Consider the following 19,171-nt stretch of genomic DNA (forward strand, 5'->3'; position numbering starts at 1 on the left):
AGTTATGGATTAAAATCTTCTTGTTTCTTTTTTTTTCATAATATGAGTCCCTTCAAAAAATGAAATACTTTTAAGTAATCTACTTTCCTTTGACTTAAGTTTTATAAATGTCTTCAAATAAAGGACTGAAAAAAATGTATTTCACGTTCTTTTTAGTTTGATATAATAGAATTTGGGAAAATAGGGCACATTAGAATTAATCAATATGACGTATCAACAAGAACTATTATGTCCATATTAAGCGCAGCAATAACAAGTAAACAGCATTTTTAGGAAAAGAGGATTCATAGTGTTATTGTAACTAATCTATTAAACAAAACAAACTAAAACCTAAAATTTGATTAAAAGTATATCTTTCATACAAGATTAAGGTAAATACATATAGGTTTATCTATCTTTACATTTTCATGTGAAATCACCAAAATATTAGGTATACTAATCAAAAATATAACTAAATGTGCTTTTTCAAAAGATATCAAACTTAATATTTTTATGTGATTCCATATTATATATATCTAAATACACAAAAAATTTACAAGGTTCAATTATGTCTACAGGTTCTCTGAAACAAATTAATCTACAGGGTCTTAGGTTCAAACTCTACAGGATCTACAGGGTGGCGGGTTCAAACCCTACAGGATCTCTACAGGGGTGGCGGGTTCGCATCCAACCTGTTATGAAACTTGTATCTACAATTATCCACTGGCACAATATCGCAGAGCAGCACGTATTTAGCCTCAGCCGCCAGGCCGCTCACGCGGATCCGCAGCGCTGGAAACAGCCGCCTAAATCAAGTATAATCCGTTATAAAATCATATTTAAATGAAAGAAACGCCCACCTGTTGTGAAACTTGTATCTGTATTGATCAGCTGACACGATGTCTAGTAGAAGAATGTATTTAGCCTTGTTGTCAAGTCCGGACAGACGGAATTTCATCTGAGGAAACATTTGCCTAAAAATAAAGAAAAATAATATATAAAAAAATGTAAATTGATTAAATTCAAAACTTAAAAACTAGTCCCCAAAGTTTTATAATGGTGTTTTCATATTTGTTGGCTTAACAACTTTGGGGACTTTCATTAAATTCTGATTGGTTGTGTTCAAACTTTTCTACCACTAATTGTAATCTACAGAAGTGGAATTTTTGTGAAAAATCATTGGGGGTGTACATCAATTTATCGGCCATTGTCTGATCCCTGTAGATCCCTGATTTTATTTGCTAAAATGGTTAGAGGGGACACATAGTTGAGGAATCATCAATATTGACAAGTAGCACATACTTACTTACAGGGTACCACAAGAAAATTGTAATCTTTATATAAAAGTAATAGGATGTCAGTCTGTGTGAAGGATACCCCTTACTGCTGAACCAATATGGTTCTCCTTTACAGTAAAGATTCTCGTGGATCCAGGAAAGGTTTAAAACTATTTCAAATACATGTACAGTAAATTGATGTACACCCACCAATTACAATAAACAAATTTTTGCTTCTATTAATAAAACTTTTTGGGTGAAATGTTGACACTGCTTGTTGAACCATCCTAATAAGATTTTATCAAAGTCCCCAGAGTCAAAGCCAAAAGAATATAGGTCATGTGTTATAAAACATTGGGTACCAGAGTAATTTACAGTCCAATGTCCACTCCCTCCTTGAGAAAAAAAACAATTAAAAAGTGTATTTCATAATATTGAAACTACAAAGTCTTGGACAATTTGTATGACCCTGTATCATAAATAAGAAAGCATCAAAACTTGACAGTAAGCGCATGCCAAACTGTCATGACAAATCTGCCACTGGCTATCCAGTGCAGATGTTGTTCTAACAAACGGTAGATTTCTGTCTTGTGATACAGTGTTAGATCATTGAGAGACTGTCTAATCTAATTGCAAGTCCCTTTATCGGACTGGTTAGGGATCCAAGAGGATGCGACAATTGCTATTAAATTGAAGTACAACCTCAAAAATTATACACAAAACTAACCCTTCTGAAGATTAGTGGTTGAAATGTTAGGAAATTTTTGGTTTTTAGGAATATTTTAGCGTGAACTGAACCAATTCCTATTTATCTATCTATATATCGGTCGCTAAAAACTCTTTAAATTTACAAAATTACAGGGATGGAGGGAACATTAGGCTTTTTATTACACTAGAACCCAAAGTCAAATAATAACGTTTTCTTATTGTTTAGTTATTCAATAACTTTGGGGACATTTATTGAATTTGATTGGTTGGTTCATTAAGTTGAGTGTCATAACATTTAAACCAATAATTAGAATCTACAGAAGGGGTACTTTTGTTTATTTTTGTTGGGGATGTCTATCAATTTATCGGCCATTGTCTTATCCTTTTAGATTCCTGTAAAATTACATGTTAAACATAACTGTTTCGACATTTATAGAAATCAATTTTAAAATTTCCCAAAATATCTTTCATTTTATGGATAAGTCTTCATTTGATTTTATGTTTTTGACATGTTTATCAAATTTTCCATCTAAGTTGTAGTAAGAAAAAATCTTTCAAAAAATTCTTTGATCAAAACAGTTTTTCCTGTTGCTATTTTCACAGACATCAAAAACATTAAGCAAAAAGAAATCCAGATATATTTGTTTTTAATTATTAGATTAGTTATTTATCGCACCGTATTGTAGATAGCTTTCCGTGGATAAAAAAAGATACGATAAAAACTAGTTTTATGATTTTTAATTTCAATATAGGTAGAAAATTGTCTTATGCTCTTGATTATTTTTAATTATTTTCCAATCTAGCAGACATTACTCGGTTTCGAAACCATACTGGAAATGGTTTTACAATAATCTTATTACTTGAGATTATTATTTTCTTCAAAGTATTAGTCCCCATCCATTTTTTTAAAAAATCATTCAAAAGGTAGAACTTTATGAAGCGAAGTTACTCTACAATTTAAGCTATGTATGAAAAAAACAAATGGAAGATAAACATAAATTGTTTATATTGGTAAAGCACTTTTGAGTAGGGATTCGATAATATCCGATGGATTTGAACGTGTCCTCGGCCATACTTAAGAAATTATGTATAGCATTGAATTGCAGACAATTTTCCATGAATAATAAGATAAAATCATGAATTTAATGCTAACAAAACTGGTTTAAATTTTTATTTTAATATCCGCGAAAAACTGTCTATAATACGATGCGATATATATAACTATTATCATTTTATATAAACCATAAAACTGGGAGAAGTTAAAAAACATTATTTCTTTAATTTATACCTAGAGATGATTTTTTGGAATATTGAAATTTTCTGTTTTTTTTAAGACAAATCAAATGTAAATCGATAATTTTGGTTTCTGAAGGCTGATGGGAAATAATAAGAGGGGGAAAAGAGTTATAAATTAAATGAACCAAACAGGGGTAACAAAAGGATGAGGGGGGTGTTGTTTGGGAGGGGGGGGGGTTATTGAAACAATAAGGAAAAGCATAATCAATAATCAATTGGAAAGGGAGGGTTTCAATGACACCTACTAATTATCAATCAATCTATCTATCCAGCCATCCATCTACAATGCTAATTATCTATCTATCAAAAATGGATAGGTAAATAAGCAAATTTTATATCTATCAATTTAAAGATTGGCTGTTTATTACACTGGTCCCCAAACTTTTGAAATAACGTTTTCTTATTCGTTGACTTAACAACTTTGGACACTTTTATAGAGTTTTCATTGGTTGGTTCATTAAGTTTAGTGTCTAAGCGTTTTAACCACTAATAATAATCTACAAAAGGGGTAATTTTATGTATCATCATTGGTGAAGTACATCAATTAATTGGCCATTGTCTTATCCCTTTAGATCCCTGAAAATTTCCCTTTACCCCTGTAATGAAATGTTAGTGTATAACATGTAATTATCTTGTTAACTATTCAAATAATAACACAATTTTAAACAATAATAACAAATATCAATGGGAATAACATTATCAAAATTATGGATTATTTAAAGCGAAAGCGAAGATTCTCTAAAAATGAACCACACATGTTGAGAACTTGGGATTGAATGAAGTATTCAATCATTTTGAAAATTTACTACAATGTTTTCAAATTTTCCATTTTAATTTAGTAGATTTTTGAAAATTTTTAAAATAGAAATTGAGTACATCTGTCATATTGATATAGTGATTTATTGACACTGCCGGCCAAAACAAAATAAGTTGAATCTTTGATTTTGTGCTTAGCAACTTTGGGGGCCTAAATGAATTTTGATCGGTTGGTTCATTAAGTGTTAAAACGTCAACCACTAGTTTAAATCTAGAGAAGTTTTTTTGTGTATCATCATTTGGGAATAGGGAAATGCATCAATTTATCGGCCATTGACTTGTCCCTTTAGATCCCTGTAATGAGATAGTCTATAGAACAGGAAGGTTGTAATAATCATTAGTATTAATTGTTATGAGACTTTCAACAAGGTAACAAGACAATTATTATAAAGAATAATCATTATTGAGTCAAAATGTATTGTTTAATGAAGTATTGTGCTGTAATTGTTATCAACAGAGACATAATTTTTGGCTTGTGGAAAAGTCAGACAAAATACTATTTTTTGTCATAAATTATAAAAAAAATCTCTAGGGTGTGGGGAATTCTTTCCAGAGGTAAAAAATCCAAGGTAGCAGAAGTATCCCATATACAAATAGCCTAAAAACCTTTCCTAGGCAAATTTAATATACTTCACTATAATTTGTAAACTATGGAACAAGCGTTCTAGCCATTTACAAAATCTTATAGTCCATACATATATGCAAACATCCTCATACTTTTATATAATATTGTCTATGTCATTGAGTTTACCAACATTGTTGCTAGACACCTTCTCATGAATATGTCTTGATAGGTGATTTTTCATTCCAACAAAAAAAGCATAATTAAAACTTTAGTTTAATTTGATCAAATGGGTACAGCGGTTAGCGAGATATATTGGTATAGACAGACAAACATCCTGTTACTTTTACGAATATTATTGTTAACACCTTCTCATGATATGTTTCTTGTCGGGCAATTTTTCATTTCAACCAAATTTCATCATATCGGTCCAGCAGTTATTGAGATATTATGGTAAAGACAGTTAGACAGACAAACATCCTGTTAATTTTATGTGTCCCCCAGTTTTAAAACCCCTATTGGAACCTATAAAAGCTTCATTGTAAAGGAAATCCATACTGTTTCTTTTGCATAAGGTTAAAATATATTCTAAAATCTGTATTGTTCGAATACTTTGAATTTGAATTAATCTCCATGTGAAAATTTTGGTACTTGGGTATATAAGACTTTACATACTAAGTGATTCATTAGCCTGGCATACAGGAAATAAATAGTAAAACGGTTGACTTAATTTTTAATTGAGTATATTAGACCCAAATGTTTAGTGCATAGTAACTTTGCCTATATTTGTCTATAAGAAAATGTGACTCATCCGGCTGCTATCAGAGATAAACAACACTTTTAAAAGATTCTACAGAACCAGAAGAATATACTATGGAATTCACTTCGTCAATAAAGAATAGATATATACATATAATGATGGCATTTGCGTGAGAGGGGAGCTGATACTTAGCTGCTTTAAGAGATAAGCTTTTGAAATTAATTTTATCCGGTTCCCTTGACAAGTAATTCCCACATTTTCCGTCATTGGGTAAATGACAAACTTCTATGCTTTGCCACTTATGGATATGGTCAATTTTGTTCAGTTGCAATAACTTGAAAGGCTATTAATAAATTCAAGGGTTCATATTTAATAATTTTTATGGAGGGAGGGGACTTGGGCTGTTTATTACACTAGTCCACAAAGTTTTATAATAACTAATTCTTATTCGTCGACTCAACAACTTTGGAGACTTTCATTGAATTTTAATTGGTAGGTTTATTAAAGAAAGCCTGCAAGAAATACCACGCTTTAACTGCTGAAAGACTGCCATAAGTAGAGCCAATACCCTAAATTTGAAGCCTTCAGCTTCAATAACAAAAACGTTCTAGGCATTTTAAAATGACATTTTATGTACAATGAAAATTTACTTGTGGCAGTCTTTCAGCAGTTAAAGCGTCTTATTACTTGCAGGCTTCCTTTAAGTTGAGTGGTCAAACGTTTCAACCACTTATTGTAATCTACAGAAGATTTTGTTGTGTATCATCATTGGGGATGTACATCAATTTATCGACCATGGTCATTGGTCATATCCCTTCAGATTCCTGATTCAAATTAAGAAAAAGAAATGAATATTTTCAAAATTTCCAAATAGTAATTAAATGTAATGATTACCACTGAAAACAATTAAAGTAAACGCCTCTTTTTATCAAAATAAATACAATACCTTATGTTTTTGCTTTCCCGAATATTTTAATTATTCATTCATGTTAAAAATCTAATCTAACCCCTTTAAAAATCGTTTAAAGACATAAAAATAACTTTTTATCTATGGCAAAATTAAGGCATTTCATATAATTTTTTTCAATAGTTTCTTATTCAACATGCAGTATTAGAATATTCATATTTGAAAAACAATAAAAATATGTACCAAAATTAATTCATTATTTTCAAATTATGGTATATTTATCAAACAAGTAAGAATAACATCTTTATTTGTTTGTTACCTCAAACCGAATTTTTGGGGACAACAAACAATTTTATTGCATAGCCTTTTTAAATAAAAGTCTTTTCTATAATATGGCTTTTACGTCAGTTTTCTATCAATTATTTATCTATTCTAAAAGATAAAACTATTTTACATTAACACTATACATATATATATTACAGCCCTAGGGTAGAAAAGAAAATAAATAGGGGGGGGGGGGGATCTATTTATAACAGGCAGCAAGGCCTCCCTCTTGATATATGCATGGCGAGTTTTAAAAATCTTTAATATGATGAAATCACATTGAAATTAAAGCCTATTCAAGTAGGCTAATGAGATGTGAACACTATTGACAGATTGACTTTAGAACTAACTCCTAAGTAAGAGATTGTTTAATCACCATGACGGTTAAATTGGCTGAGGTGGTCGCTGGAAAGCGAGATAATTCAGTTAAAATAGAGTGTCATATGACATGATATTTCTTTTATATCGTATTACAGCTGCTCTAAGAAGGCCTGCAAATGTTTTTATAAGTGTAATGGTGTACTAAATGTAGACGATACAAGCCAACCCAAGAAATTTAAAAAGATTCCTAGACAAGTACAACCCCTTCGGACCAATAATTACCGAGATCTTAAGGCTCAAAAGGAAAAACCTTACTATTTTATGATATAGGATTGTTAGCTTGTCATTGCTGTGCTACTTTAATATAAAAAATAGTCTCCTAGGCTATTGGTCTATATGTTATACCTCTATTAAAAACCAAGAAGTATCGTTACCTCTCTCCCTCTTCAATAAAATAGTATATGATTGTTCTATAAGTTATAACTCTAATAAAAACCAAGAAGTATCGTTACCTCTCCCCTACTTCAATAAAATAGTATATGATTGGGTTATATGTTATAACTCTATTAAAAACCAAGAAGTATCGTTACCTTTCCCCCTCTTCAATAAAAAAGTCTATGATTGGTCTATATATTATAACTCTATTAAAAACCAAGAAGTATCGTTACCTCTCCCTTATTCAATAAAATAGTCTATGATTGGTCTATATGATATAACTCTATTAAAAACCAAAGTGTATTGTTACCTCTCTTTTATTTAATAAAATAGTCTATGATTGGTCTATATGATATAACTCTAATAAAAACCAAGAAATATCATTACCTCTCCCCCTCTTTAATAAAATAGTCTATGATTGGTCTATATGATATAACTCTAATAAAAACCAAGAAGTATCGTTACCTCTCTCCCTCTTCAATAAAATTTAGAATAGTGTATGATTGGTCTATATGTTGTAACTCTATCAAAAACCAAGAAGTATCGTTACCTCTCCCTTATTCAATAAGATTTAGAATAGTCTATGATTGGTCTATATGTAATAACTCTATTAAAAACCAAGAAATATCGTTATCTCTCCCCCTCTTCAATAAAATAGTCTATGAATTGTCTATATGTTGTAACTCTATTAAAAACCAAGAAGTATCGTTATCTCTCCCCATCTTCAATAAAATAGTATATGATTGGTCTATATACTGTAACTCTATTAAAAACCAAGAAGTATCGTTACCTCTCCCCTCTTCAATAAAATTTCACACTATTTATCCAACTATTTTCAGACAATTCAGTTTTAAAACATTTAAATAGCATTTCTAAGGTTTTAGAAAATTCAAAGTTATTTAAAAACTATTTTGCCTCCAGCTTCCCCTAGGGAGGCAGGCAACATTGGACTGTAAATTACACTGGTACCCAAAGTTTTATAACCACATTATTCAAAACTTTGATTGAATTTTATGGCCAATAAGTACAACTCATAATTTAAACCTACAGAAAGGGTAATTTTGTTTATCATCACTGAGGATTTAAATATATAACTTTTTCTTCTATTGTCTCATCTCATAAAATCTCTTTGTTTTCCCAAGATATTTTTGCTAACTAATTGCTTATCAAATTTATAAATTTTGATGGGAGGAATCATAGAGCTCTCTCTCTCTCGTTCAATCTCTTTAGCTGACCATTACAGACGGATGGAAAACAAAAATTTGAAATTGCATGACAATTAGCTAACCAAAGATTTGTGACTGATACAGATTGTTAACGAGATTTAGATTGTTACAAAATTCAAGAAATCTAAGGAATAAGGCAATGGATGATGAATTGATATGAAGCTTTTTATAGTGCCTATAAAAATATATATACTATTGGTTAATTAAAATATATTCTGGCCCGCCATAAGTAATTTAGTCTATGTATTGGCCTATCATTGTTCATTTGTATTGAATGATATCAATTTTAAGGCGCTATAAAGAGCTTCAATTGATATACATACCCAATGATGGTAACCAAAATTAGCTCTTCTGTAGATTAAATAATCTACGAATATTTTTATATAATCTATAATTATCTTATTTATAGTAAAACCACCAAAGCATAATATAAATAAAAATGGCTTACTTTCTATATTAAATAATCTATGAATATTAAAAGTACTTTTTATACAATCTATAATTATCTTATTTATGGTAAAAACTATGGATTAAAGGAATAAGACAATGACCGATTAGTTAATTCACATCCCTAATGATGATTCACAAAATTACCCTTTTGTAGGTTCTAATTAGTAGTTTAAACGTTTGGACGCTCAACTTAATGAATCAACTATCAAAATTTACTGAAGTTCCCAAAGTTGTTAAGCCAACGAATAAGGAAACATTATTATAAAACTTTGGGGACAAGTAATAAATGTTCCCTACCTCCCTGGTAAAACCACAGAAGCAAAATATAGACAAAGGAACTAACACTTGGTGTTTATACAAAATTTATAATAATCATCTTATTTTAGAAAGGTATTATATTTACGTGGATATTGTGACAGGAGAAAAAGTGTCAATAGTCAATTCATGTTGCTAAAATGGAACTCATTTATTGGTCAGTTCGTTAATCCAGTAGGAGGGGAGGGGATGGAGTAAAGGGGTATATTATTATTATCATTTTAGCCGCTGCGAGTTTCACTTTTATAGAGAACATGAAAATCTGGTGTAACTTCCAGGTAATAATATATCCATTATCTAAATCTCATTCTAATTAACGCTATTTCAAAAATGAAAACATTGTAGAAACACTTATTATAACATATAAGAAATGCACAGTGTAGTTGGTCATGCAAATTTTCAATTAACGCCATTCTAATAGGGGGCTTCAAATTTCAATTTATGTCAATAACGCACAAAAAAAAATTATCTACACTGTGGCGTGTACAGAGGGATTAAAAAAGGGGAAGGCAGGACCTCCCAATTACAGTGTTTAGGGGTGTATTGACACCCCCATGCCATTATTAGTCATTATTAGAATTGGGTTATTTTGTAAATAATATGATTTTTTAGCAATACAAGATGAATTTTACTTTATCTTATTTTATTAAAATGACCACAAAAGTGTCAGCTAAGTCTTTTTTCTTAGTCATGGATCATTAAAAAGGGTAGGTCTACAAACTACCTCTAGTTTTGTCAGGGTTGAAATCTTCAAACAGTATTGTGTTTAATTTTTGGAACTCCCTATCAAAAGCATATCACTAACCACCAAAACTGGGAAAAACAAAACAAGAAAGAGGGAACCGTAAAAACTACGGAAAATGGACAAGGCTTAAAACTATGAAGAATGTTTTGTTTATCGATGGATTTTGTCAATATTTCTATATTTTAATTAAGAACAGTTTAGATGGTGCTGACTTAAAATCAGAGAGGGAGGGGACATTGGACTGTAAATTACACCGTTACCCAATGTTCATATGTTATCTTAATCGTTGGCTCAAAAACATTTATTGAACTTTGGATCTAAAAACAAATAATGTACCAACTTTAAACCAATAATTTGGATAATACAGAAGTGGAAATTTTGTTGTTCATCACTGGGGATGTAAAACCATTGTCTTGCCCATCTTTTTTTTTACAATCATTTTCTCTGTCTTGTTAAGGGGAAGTAGCAAAAATATGCCAAATAAAAAGTGGAGGGGAAAAATATGCAAAAAAGAGTGATCACAAAATCGGGGAATTTTGTATAATTGAAAAAGAAAGGAGGAGGGGGGGGGAGGGGTTAACAAGCTAGTTAACAACAAAACCAATACTTAATAAAAGGAGAAAGAGAAAGAGAGAGAGAGAGAGAGAGAGAGAGAGAGAGAGAGAGAGAGATAGGTTTAGAAGAGAAAAGGGGAAAGAAAATGCGGGCAAAACCGCCGGTAACACCTGCAAGTGCTAACCGCGGGTTCTTTATTTATTATTAAAAATATATTTTGACATTATCATTTAAGTCTGTTATAGCTTGTTTATATGATGTCATACTATTGTAAAGGATTAACTGCAAAACTAGACCTTGCTTTATGCTCTAAAAATCGCTTTTATCTCTATTTTACTAAATAAATAATTTTAACGACTTTTTAAACCCTTTCATTTTGAAAAATTTATAAATGCTTTTTTAAAACACCCAATGATCAAAAAGTATCAATTATGTGCTTATCAAATAGACAAATTAAACATTGAATAATATTAATTTTGCTTTTATAAAAGATAAGTTTAAATGGTCAGTCCTTTGATCTTGTTACCTTTTTCTGGAGGTCCTAGCTAGCAACCCTATCTACATAGCAACAGTAGGTACGAATTTAAAGCAGGTATCTAAAGGGATAATACAATGGCCGATATAATGATGTAGGTTTCCAAATTACCCCTTATGTAGATTAGTGGTTGAAACGCTAAGAATCTCGACTTATTGAACCAACCAATCAAAATTCATTAAAAAATAAAGCCAACGGATATAAAAACATTATTTATAAAGGGGACTAGTGTAATAAACAGCCCTATGTTCTCTCCCTTCCTGAATCTAAAGTCCGGGGTCTTCAAAAGAATATAGACACATTACTAATAAAAAAATAAAATAATACATTTTAAAATTTTAATGAACAGTCAAATTTAACTCTGTTATTGAGGTGTCTTTATTACAACGATCAATCAGAAATAAAATAAAATTATTGGTGTAAAAAGCAGCCAATTTTCAAACAATTTTGGTTAAAAAGTAAACAATAATAAAAAGGTGGCGAGCTTTGTTTTAAATATATTCCGTCGTTATAAATATTCATGAAAACTTATTTATATATTCATTATTTTTACTTCGCCCCAATTTCGAACATGTTGGCTTTAGAAAGGGGGAGCAGAATAATAGTCTAAAACCATCCAAAAATATATTTCTCAAACAACATGTTCAACAAATTTGTCAAAAATAGCTTAAAACCAGCTATAACCAGTTTACCCAAAGTCTTTCTTATTCGTTGGCTTAACAATTTAGGAACTTTTCTTAATTTTGATTGGTTGGTTAATTTCGTTTTATGTCCCAACATTTCAACCACTAATGTAATCTACAGAAAGGATAATTTTGTGTATCATCATTTGGGATGTGCACCAATTTATCGGCCGTTGTCTTATCCCTTTAGATTCCTGACTAGAAATATATGGAAGTTTTAATTGTTTTAAAATTGCAATTTTCACAATAGGAAAACAAACTTGCTAAAATTATTTATGATGTAGAAAAAAAGTTGAGTTATGATATTAAAACACAATGACTTGTTCTTTTGTTAGTGGCATTTAGTGCCTTTTTTCTGTACAGAGATTCAGGGTTGGGACAATTGTGAACTAATTTAACTTTCCTCTCAATAACTCTGTTAGAAATATAGTGAATAAAATGAGAAGGGGGGTAGATTAATTTCTTTTTGGGGGACTTTTATAGAATATTAGTTGAGTGTCCAAACTTTATAACCTCTAATTTTGTGAATCATTATTGGGGATGAAAATCAATTTATCGGTCATTGTCTTATCCCTTTAGATTTCTGAATTAAAAGAAAGAGCTTCTAAAATAAAAGAAAGAAAGTACTAATTAAAAATTTGAAAAATATTTTGCAAGTTTTTATAACTAGTAATTTTACTTAGATAGCTAGATCATTATCTATCTATCTGGCTATCTAGGTAGCAAGTAATTATTTAAAGTAAATACCTCAAGTGGTAAAAGAGGCATTATTCAACATAAATATTATTAACCATTGTCTATCTTTCTATCTATCTATCTGTATCACAGAAAGAGACAGAAAATGTAATAATACACTTGAAATGGATATATTATTATTTGGGTCTTACACTAGATTTATGTTCTCTAATAAAGTGAAACGCGAAGCGGCCTAGACGATAACCTCCATCCACCCCCTTTATCCCATCCGCTTCCCACCGACTGGATGAACGAACCGACCAATAAATGAGTTCTAAGTTAGCAACCTAAAATGACGAAAATATGTTGTTGAAATACTATGTATTTGTTTTAAATGTAAATGTATGCAGGGATCTTAAGGGATAAGACAATAGACAATAAATTAATTTACATCCCCAATGACGATAAACAATAGTACCACTTATGTATATTAGAATTATTTGTTGAATAGTTTTTACACTGTAAGTTATTATTACCTACCAATCAAGATTTACTAACAGTGCCCAAAGTTTTTAAGCCTTCATTTGAGACAACTTGTTTATAAAACTTTGGGTATCAGTATAAGTAAAAAGCCCCCACAAAAATATGTTTTAGTATTTATTTTTAAGAAAACTCGTCCCTCCTGTAGATGTAAATATTATTAAGCATAGTTAGACCTTACCACCATATTTATCTATTAGAAACAGTGTGAAAACATTAGAGTTATATTAGACTAATCTTAGCTTATATTTATCTATTAGAAACAGTGTGAAACAATAGAGTTATATAGAGTTATATTAGACTAATCATTAGACTATAAAAGTTTTAAAGATTTTTAATCAATATAATAGATTTGAAATCTGCATAAAATTTTAAGGATTTTTTATAAAATTAGTTTTTTATATAATTCTTTATTTAAAGGCGCAAATACAAATTAAGTTAAATAATTTTGAGATCTGTGATTGGTGGATTGAAAACTATCTGCGCTCTGATTGGAGAAGCTTAAGTGACGTACATCATTCAACCAATTAGAGCGTAGGTAGTTTCCAATCCAGCTATCCTATTGGTCAAAATTTATTAACTTAAATCGTATTTGCGCCTTTAAATAAAGAATTATATAAAAAACGAATTGTATAAAAAATCCTTAAAATTTTATGCAGATTTCAAATCTATTATATTGATTAAAAATCTTTAAAACTTTTATAGTCTACTAATCATAGCTTGTATAGATATATTAGAAACAGTGTAAAACTTTAGAGTTAAATTAGACTTATCATAGTTTATAATAATCTACTAGAAATAGTGTGAAACTCTAGAGTCATATTAGACTAATGGTTCATATCTATCTATTAGAAACAGTGTAAAAAAATAGAGTTATATTAGACTAATTATACTTTATATTTATCTATAAGAAACAGTGTGATAAAAGTAAAGTAAAGTTAAAGAGTTTCATTACAATAATCATCGTTAATCGTTTTCATTAAAAACAGTTTGAAAACATTAGAGTTACTACAGAGTTATTATAGACTGATCTTGGTTACCCATATCATAGTTTAAAGGTATAGAGTTGCTATAGAGTCATATTAGACTTACCATAAATCTCATGCATACTTTTATTTCATTTTTTAGAAGAAGTGTGAAAACAATAGAGGGGTAATCATAGTGTTGTAATAGACCAATATTAAATTCTATTTTGGGCTAAATTACAATGATCAAATGCCATATAAATAAATAGAAACATTACAAAAACATGATAAATCATAGTAGTATCTTTTAATTTCAACATTTCTACATCTAATTAGTCTTGTTTTAGAAATTTAGAGCAACCACTAAGGCGTGGTAGAGTTAGCACTTTGAAAAATAATAATAGAAACCAAACAAGGGGGAAAATCCCACCCCCTCCTTCTCCCTTTATCCTATTATATAGACTAGTAAGGTTTTTTTTGTCTGAAGTTTAAGATCTCAATTACAACTCAACCTATTGAGTTCTATATTTTAGTTAAGCTTCACATAGGTATTATGATGGTTTTAGGCTATTTATTTTTCAGATATTGCGATGTTTTCAAGCTATTTTCTTTCCTCAATCTGCATCTTCGACTACAGAGATCATAGATGCTAAGGGAGTAGCCGATAATTTGTAATAAAACAATTCAATTGTTGAGAGTAAACTTGAATTAAAAGTAATAATATTATTAAAGTTACAATTTTCAGTCATTTCCCCCTTATTATGTTTTGTGATTGCGCCCTTATAACGAGACCACTAGTAGATGCTATGAGACCAGACAGTATAGACCAATCAGAATTAGTTCTATGAATGAGATTTGTAAGAGTAGTTCACTTAGCACTGGTTAGCCTTTACAAACTTAAATACTATCTATAACAGATGAAACATAATTGAAAACAGATCATGAAAATGTAATCAAAATATCATTAAGTCTTAGTACTCTAATATTCTATAATGGTAAGGACTTAGTAAACTCTAATATCATAAAATGTTTGGACAGTGACACTCAACTGAATAAACCAACCAATCAATATTCCACAAATTTTACCAAAGTTTTTGAGCCAACGAATAAGAAAACATTATTATAAAACTTTTGGGATTAGCTTAATAAACAGCCTAATGTCCCCTCCCTCCCGGCTAATATCCCCGCATAGTTAGGACTTAGTAAACTCTAATATCCCAAGTATGGTTAATGTGAACTCTTCTGTATCTGTTTTAGAGTTGTTAGGACTTAGTAAACTCTAATATTCTAGAATGGTTGGGACTTAGTAAACTCTAATATTCTAGAATGGTTGGGACTTAGTAAACTCTAATATTCTAGAATGGTTGGGACTTAGTAAACTCTAATATTCTAGAATGGTTGGGACTTAGTAAACTCTAATATTCTAGAATGGTTGGGACTTAGTAAGCTCTAATATCCCAATATGGTTAGGGCTTAGTAAACTCTAATATTCTAGAATGGTTGGGACTTAGTAAACTCTAATATCCGAGTATGGTTAAGGTGAACGCTTCTGTATTTGTTTTAGTAATGTTTAATTGTTTTAAACACGATATACCAACCAATAGGGCTGAATACAATATTACACAATGCTACGAGAAAGCGAATTTATACAATTGACCCAGGAAGGGAGGTGACATTGGACTGTTTACTAACTTAGTCCCCAAAGTTTTATAATAATGTTTTCTTATTCGCTGGCTTAAGAACTTTGGGAAATTATTGAACTTTGATTGGTAAGTTCCTTTAGATCCCCGCAATTCACATGTTTATCAGACAAGTTTCAAGACTCTAACATCCCAACCATTGAAGACAACCTGTCTTAACCTCTTTTCGAGGAAGCTTTGTGTTTATCAAGTTCGAAATTAAATTCCTTATCATTAAACCAAAATCAAAGCGCAAATGTCGTCTTTTAGGGCTTTCCTTTCATAATGTGGCGCGGCATAGAGTGTTTGTTTATTTTGGATGCGCACGTTCTTTACTTTTGAATGAGATATGAGAGTGTGAAGATTTCGGAGAACAAAATTGGGCCTATCATTGGTCTCATTGAGTGTGAACGACCCTAGTATATCAGGGATTTGAAACCATAAGAGCTTCAGGTAGAATTTGTTAATTTGATTAAGAAGTATGGTGAATAGGACGATTATATGTAGTTTTAAAAAGGCTTTAGCCAGCTAAGCATGAAACTTAATTATGATTAATATATGTTTTAGTAATTTTTATGTGCCTTATTGTTGCATTTAACAATGATTATTAAACCAAATAATTTTCCTTTAAAGCCAAAGTTTCCAAAGATTCTTTAACCATAAGAAAAGAAAAAGATTTTTTTTAGTGCTCAAAGTTTTAAGATAACGAATAATATTTTATTCTGTTTATTAATTGATCTTGTAATTTCAGGTCTTTGAAATAATTTCATCAATAAATCTATATTCAAACCTGCTGTTGAAACTTGATGGTTCCTGGTATTGGGGGTTTGTATGTTCGCCAACTGATCTCGTGAACTTCCCGCTAATTCGGAAGTCAAGCTCAACCAAAGTGTCATGGTTGAGACAATTTCAAAGTATCTGATGAATAGGCGTTAGCATTCATCAAGAGATCAATAGCATCTAGTGAATTATTGATGCAATAAACTGTGACAATTTTTCTGTGAAATAAGTACCTAGTGAATCAATATGCCACTAACCAAAAAGCAGAAAATTGAGCGAGCAATCGCTATTGGCAGTGAAAGGCTAGAAGTTTTTGATGAACAGTTAAAAGTGTTTTATGACAATCTAAAAGCCTGCCAAAGTTTTAGTTCATGTGAAAATGTGACTGTAAAATCAATTCGTGACATTTTTAGTGAGGTCAAGGACCAATCTGACCTAATAAAAAGTCTAAAACCTGCCGTGGAGACTAGTGAGCTGCGCGAGTTCAAGCGTGATTTGGATGAAGCTAGTGAGCAGAAAACTGTTGCAGATAAAGTTTATGCGTCGTTGGAGCAGTGTACAAAAATTCTGTACTGGCTTGACAATGATTCAGATGACGCGAGGTCAAGCACTGTCGCCAGGAACCTTGACGTCATTGAGAAGGTGAAGATGGACATGGGAGTGCTTAAAATTTCCGTGGAGTTGCGCCAAGAAGTACGTGATATGTACCGAAGGCTTAGAGAGATGGAACGTCGTTCATCTAACCTGGATGAGAGTGGGACACCTGCCATGCTCTCCAGAAGTATGTCTGCCGTGGATATTCGGAGTTCCAACCCGCAGTATGGGCGCTGGACAACAGTTTGTTGCCGTCGTTCGATGGTACTGACACGGATTACCCAAACTTTAAACAGGTCTTTAAGGATCTATGCTCTGGTTATGGATTTGCTGACCAGAGGTTAAGTCTGATGTTGTGTATGGAGAAGGTGATAACCAACCCGGAACTACGCAAGCAAGTGTCAGCGATTAGAGATCACAATGAACAATGGGCGTTTCTTGACCAGATGTTTTTATCAAACACTCGCCGGTTCATGAGGATTTTAACTAAGTTGAATAAGATGAAACCTGTGGATAAACCTGTGGACGTGGTTAGCGCAATTGCTACCTTCAAGAGCATGATGCAGGAGGTAGAAGCCATCGTTGGTTCTGCAGCTAAGGATTACAACCACCTAACTCTCATTCATATTTTTAAAGACAAGTGCCCTGAAAATTTGAGAGACAAAATTATGATGGAGCTAGGTAGCATGAACCAACCTAACATCCCGAAGATTGTTGAACTGCTGGAGAGGACCAGGGGTGCCATGTTGGCCGGTGATATGTCCTATGACAGTGGCGCCGGCAAGAGAAATCGTGACAGAGCTGCCGCCGCGCAAGTATCTGGCCGCAGCGACAATAAGAATGGAAAGGCTGGGAAGGACAAGGCTCCCAAGTGGAACAGTGCATGTCCTGTGGAGAGCTGCAAGGAGAAGCACCCGATTTTCCGTTGCCTCACGTTTAAGAAGATGGATGTGGTTGACCGAAAGAAAGTTGTCCAGCAGAAGAAGTTATGTGAACTCTGCTTGTGCGACGGCCATACTGCTGACAAGTGTAATAAATCTGATAAGCTTGGTGTTTGTGGTACCAATAATTGCGACAGATACCATTCCAGGTTACTCCATGAGGCTAGTGCTGGTGTGAATACAGTCTACAAGTCAAGTTCTGCACCCAGCCCCTGTACCTTCTTACTGCAGTTAGTTCCTGTTGTAGCACCTGGCGGCGGCACCTGCCACGCCACGGTAATGTTTGACTCCGGGGCAAATTTGCCACTTGTGTCTGAGAAGTTATCCAACAAGTTGAAGCTGAAATCTACTGGCAGATATACAACTATTTCTGTAGCTGATGGCAGTGAGTCTTCCTGCCGCAATGTTGTGTTTTATTTGAAGGATAGGGACGGCAATCTGAGGGAGTTTGAGGCAGCTGTCATGCCTACCCTCGGCGGGGCCAACGAGATGCGCTCGGTCCACCCCGAAACTGCCGCCGAGATATTTAAAATGCCGCCAGAAAGGTTTACATATATTAGTGGAGGCTTAGATATCATCATTGGAAATACACATCCTGACGTGTTTCCTTCAACCTACCAGAAAGTGGGCCAGTCTATGTTGTGGCGAACCATTTTTGGTAGTGGTTTTATCTGTACGAGTGCTGATGGTGGAGCTGGAGATCAAAAGTCGGCTTATAAGGCTGTCAGTGTCAGTGGAGGCACTTTGCCAGACTTTCTGACGTCTGAATCGTTTGGTATACAGCCGCAGGCACTTTGTCCAGGATGTACTGCTTGTCAAGAGTGCAAGGCTATGGCCGACGGCACTACCTGGGACCAGCGTGAGAGGCAGAGGATAATTGAGGCAGGTTTAACACTAGACTTGCAGTCCAACAAGTGGACAGGTCAATATGCTTATATTGAAGATCCTCACACTTTACCCTACAATGAGAGTTTAGCCCGCAAAATTGCTGAAAAGGATCGTGCCAGGATGGTCAAGGAAGGTACCTATGGAATGTATGTGGAGGTATTCAACGACGCCATAAGAAGAGGCGTTTTCCAAAAAGCCACGCCTGAAGAGTTGCA

At 32.4% G+C, this 19,171-nt stretch overlaps 2 protein-coding genes across 2 annotated transcripts in view; one reads left to right on the top strand and one right to left on the bottom strand.

Annotated features, from left to right (window-relative positions):
- Positions 1-19,171, bottom strand: part of LOC145314606 (uncharacterized) — a 65,428-nt gene that overhangs the window by 38,058 nt on the left and 8,199 nt on the right. The window contains exon 3 of the mRNA XM_080154596.1: positions 840-953. Coding sequence (XP_080010722.1) covers positions 840-953 — 114 coding nt within the window. The remainder of the gene's footprint in view (positions 1-839; positions 954-19,171) is intronic.
- Positions 15,928-17,600, top strand: LOC145314602 (uncharacterized). The gene is made up of 2 exons (XM_080154592.1): positions 15,928-16,206; positions 16,505-17,600. Exon 2 carries the CDS (start codon positions 16,780-16,782, stop codon positions 17,470-17,472), a length of 693 nt encoding a protein of 230 aa, XP_080010718.1. The 5' UTR covers positions 15,928-16,206; positions 16,505-16,779; the 3' UTR covers positions 17,473-17,600.

Source organism: Acartia tonsa, chromosome 3 (genome assembly GCF_053477335.1).
Source record: "Acartia tonsa isolate MP-2025a chromosome 3, ASM5347733v1, whole genome shotgun sequence".
In the NCBI taxonomy this organism is placed as follows: domain Eukaryota; kingdom Metazoa; phylum Arthropoda; class Copepoda; order Calanoida; family Acartiidae; genus Acartia; species Acartia tonsa.

Excerpts from the sequence above, each read along its gene's own strand:
- LOC145314602 (XM_080154592.1), top strand. The coding sequence starts at position 16,780 with ATGCCACTAACCAAAAAGCAGAAAATTGAGCGAGCAATCGCTATTGGC.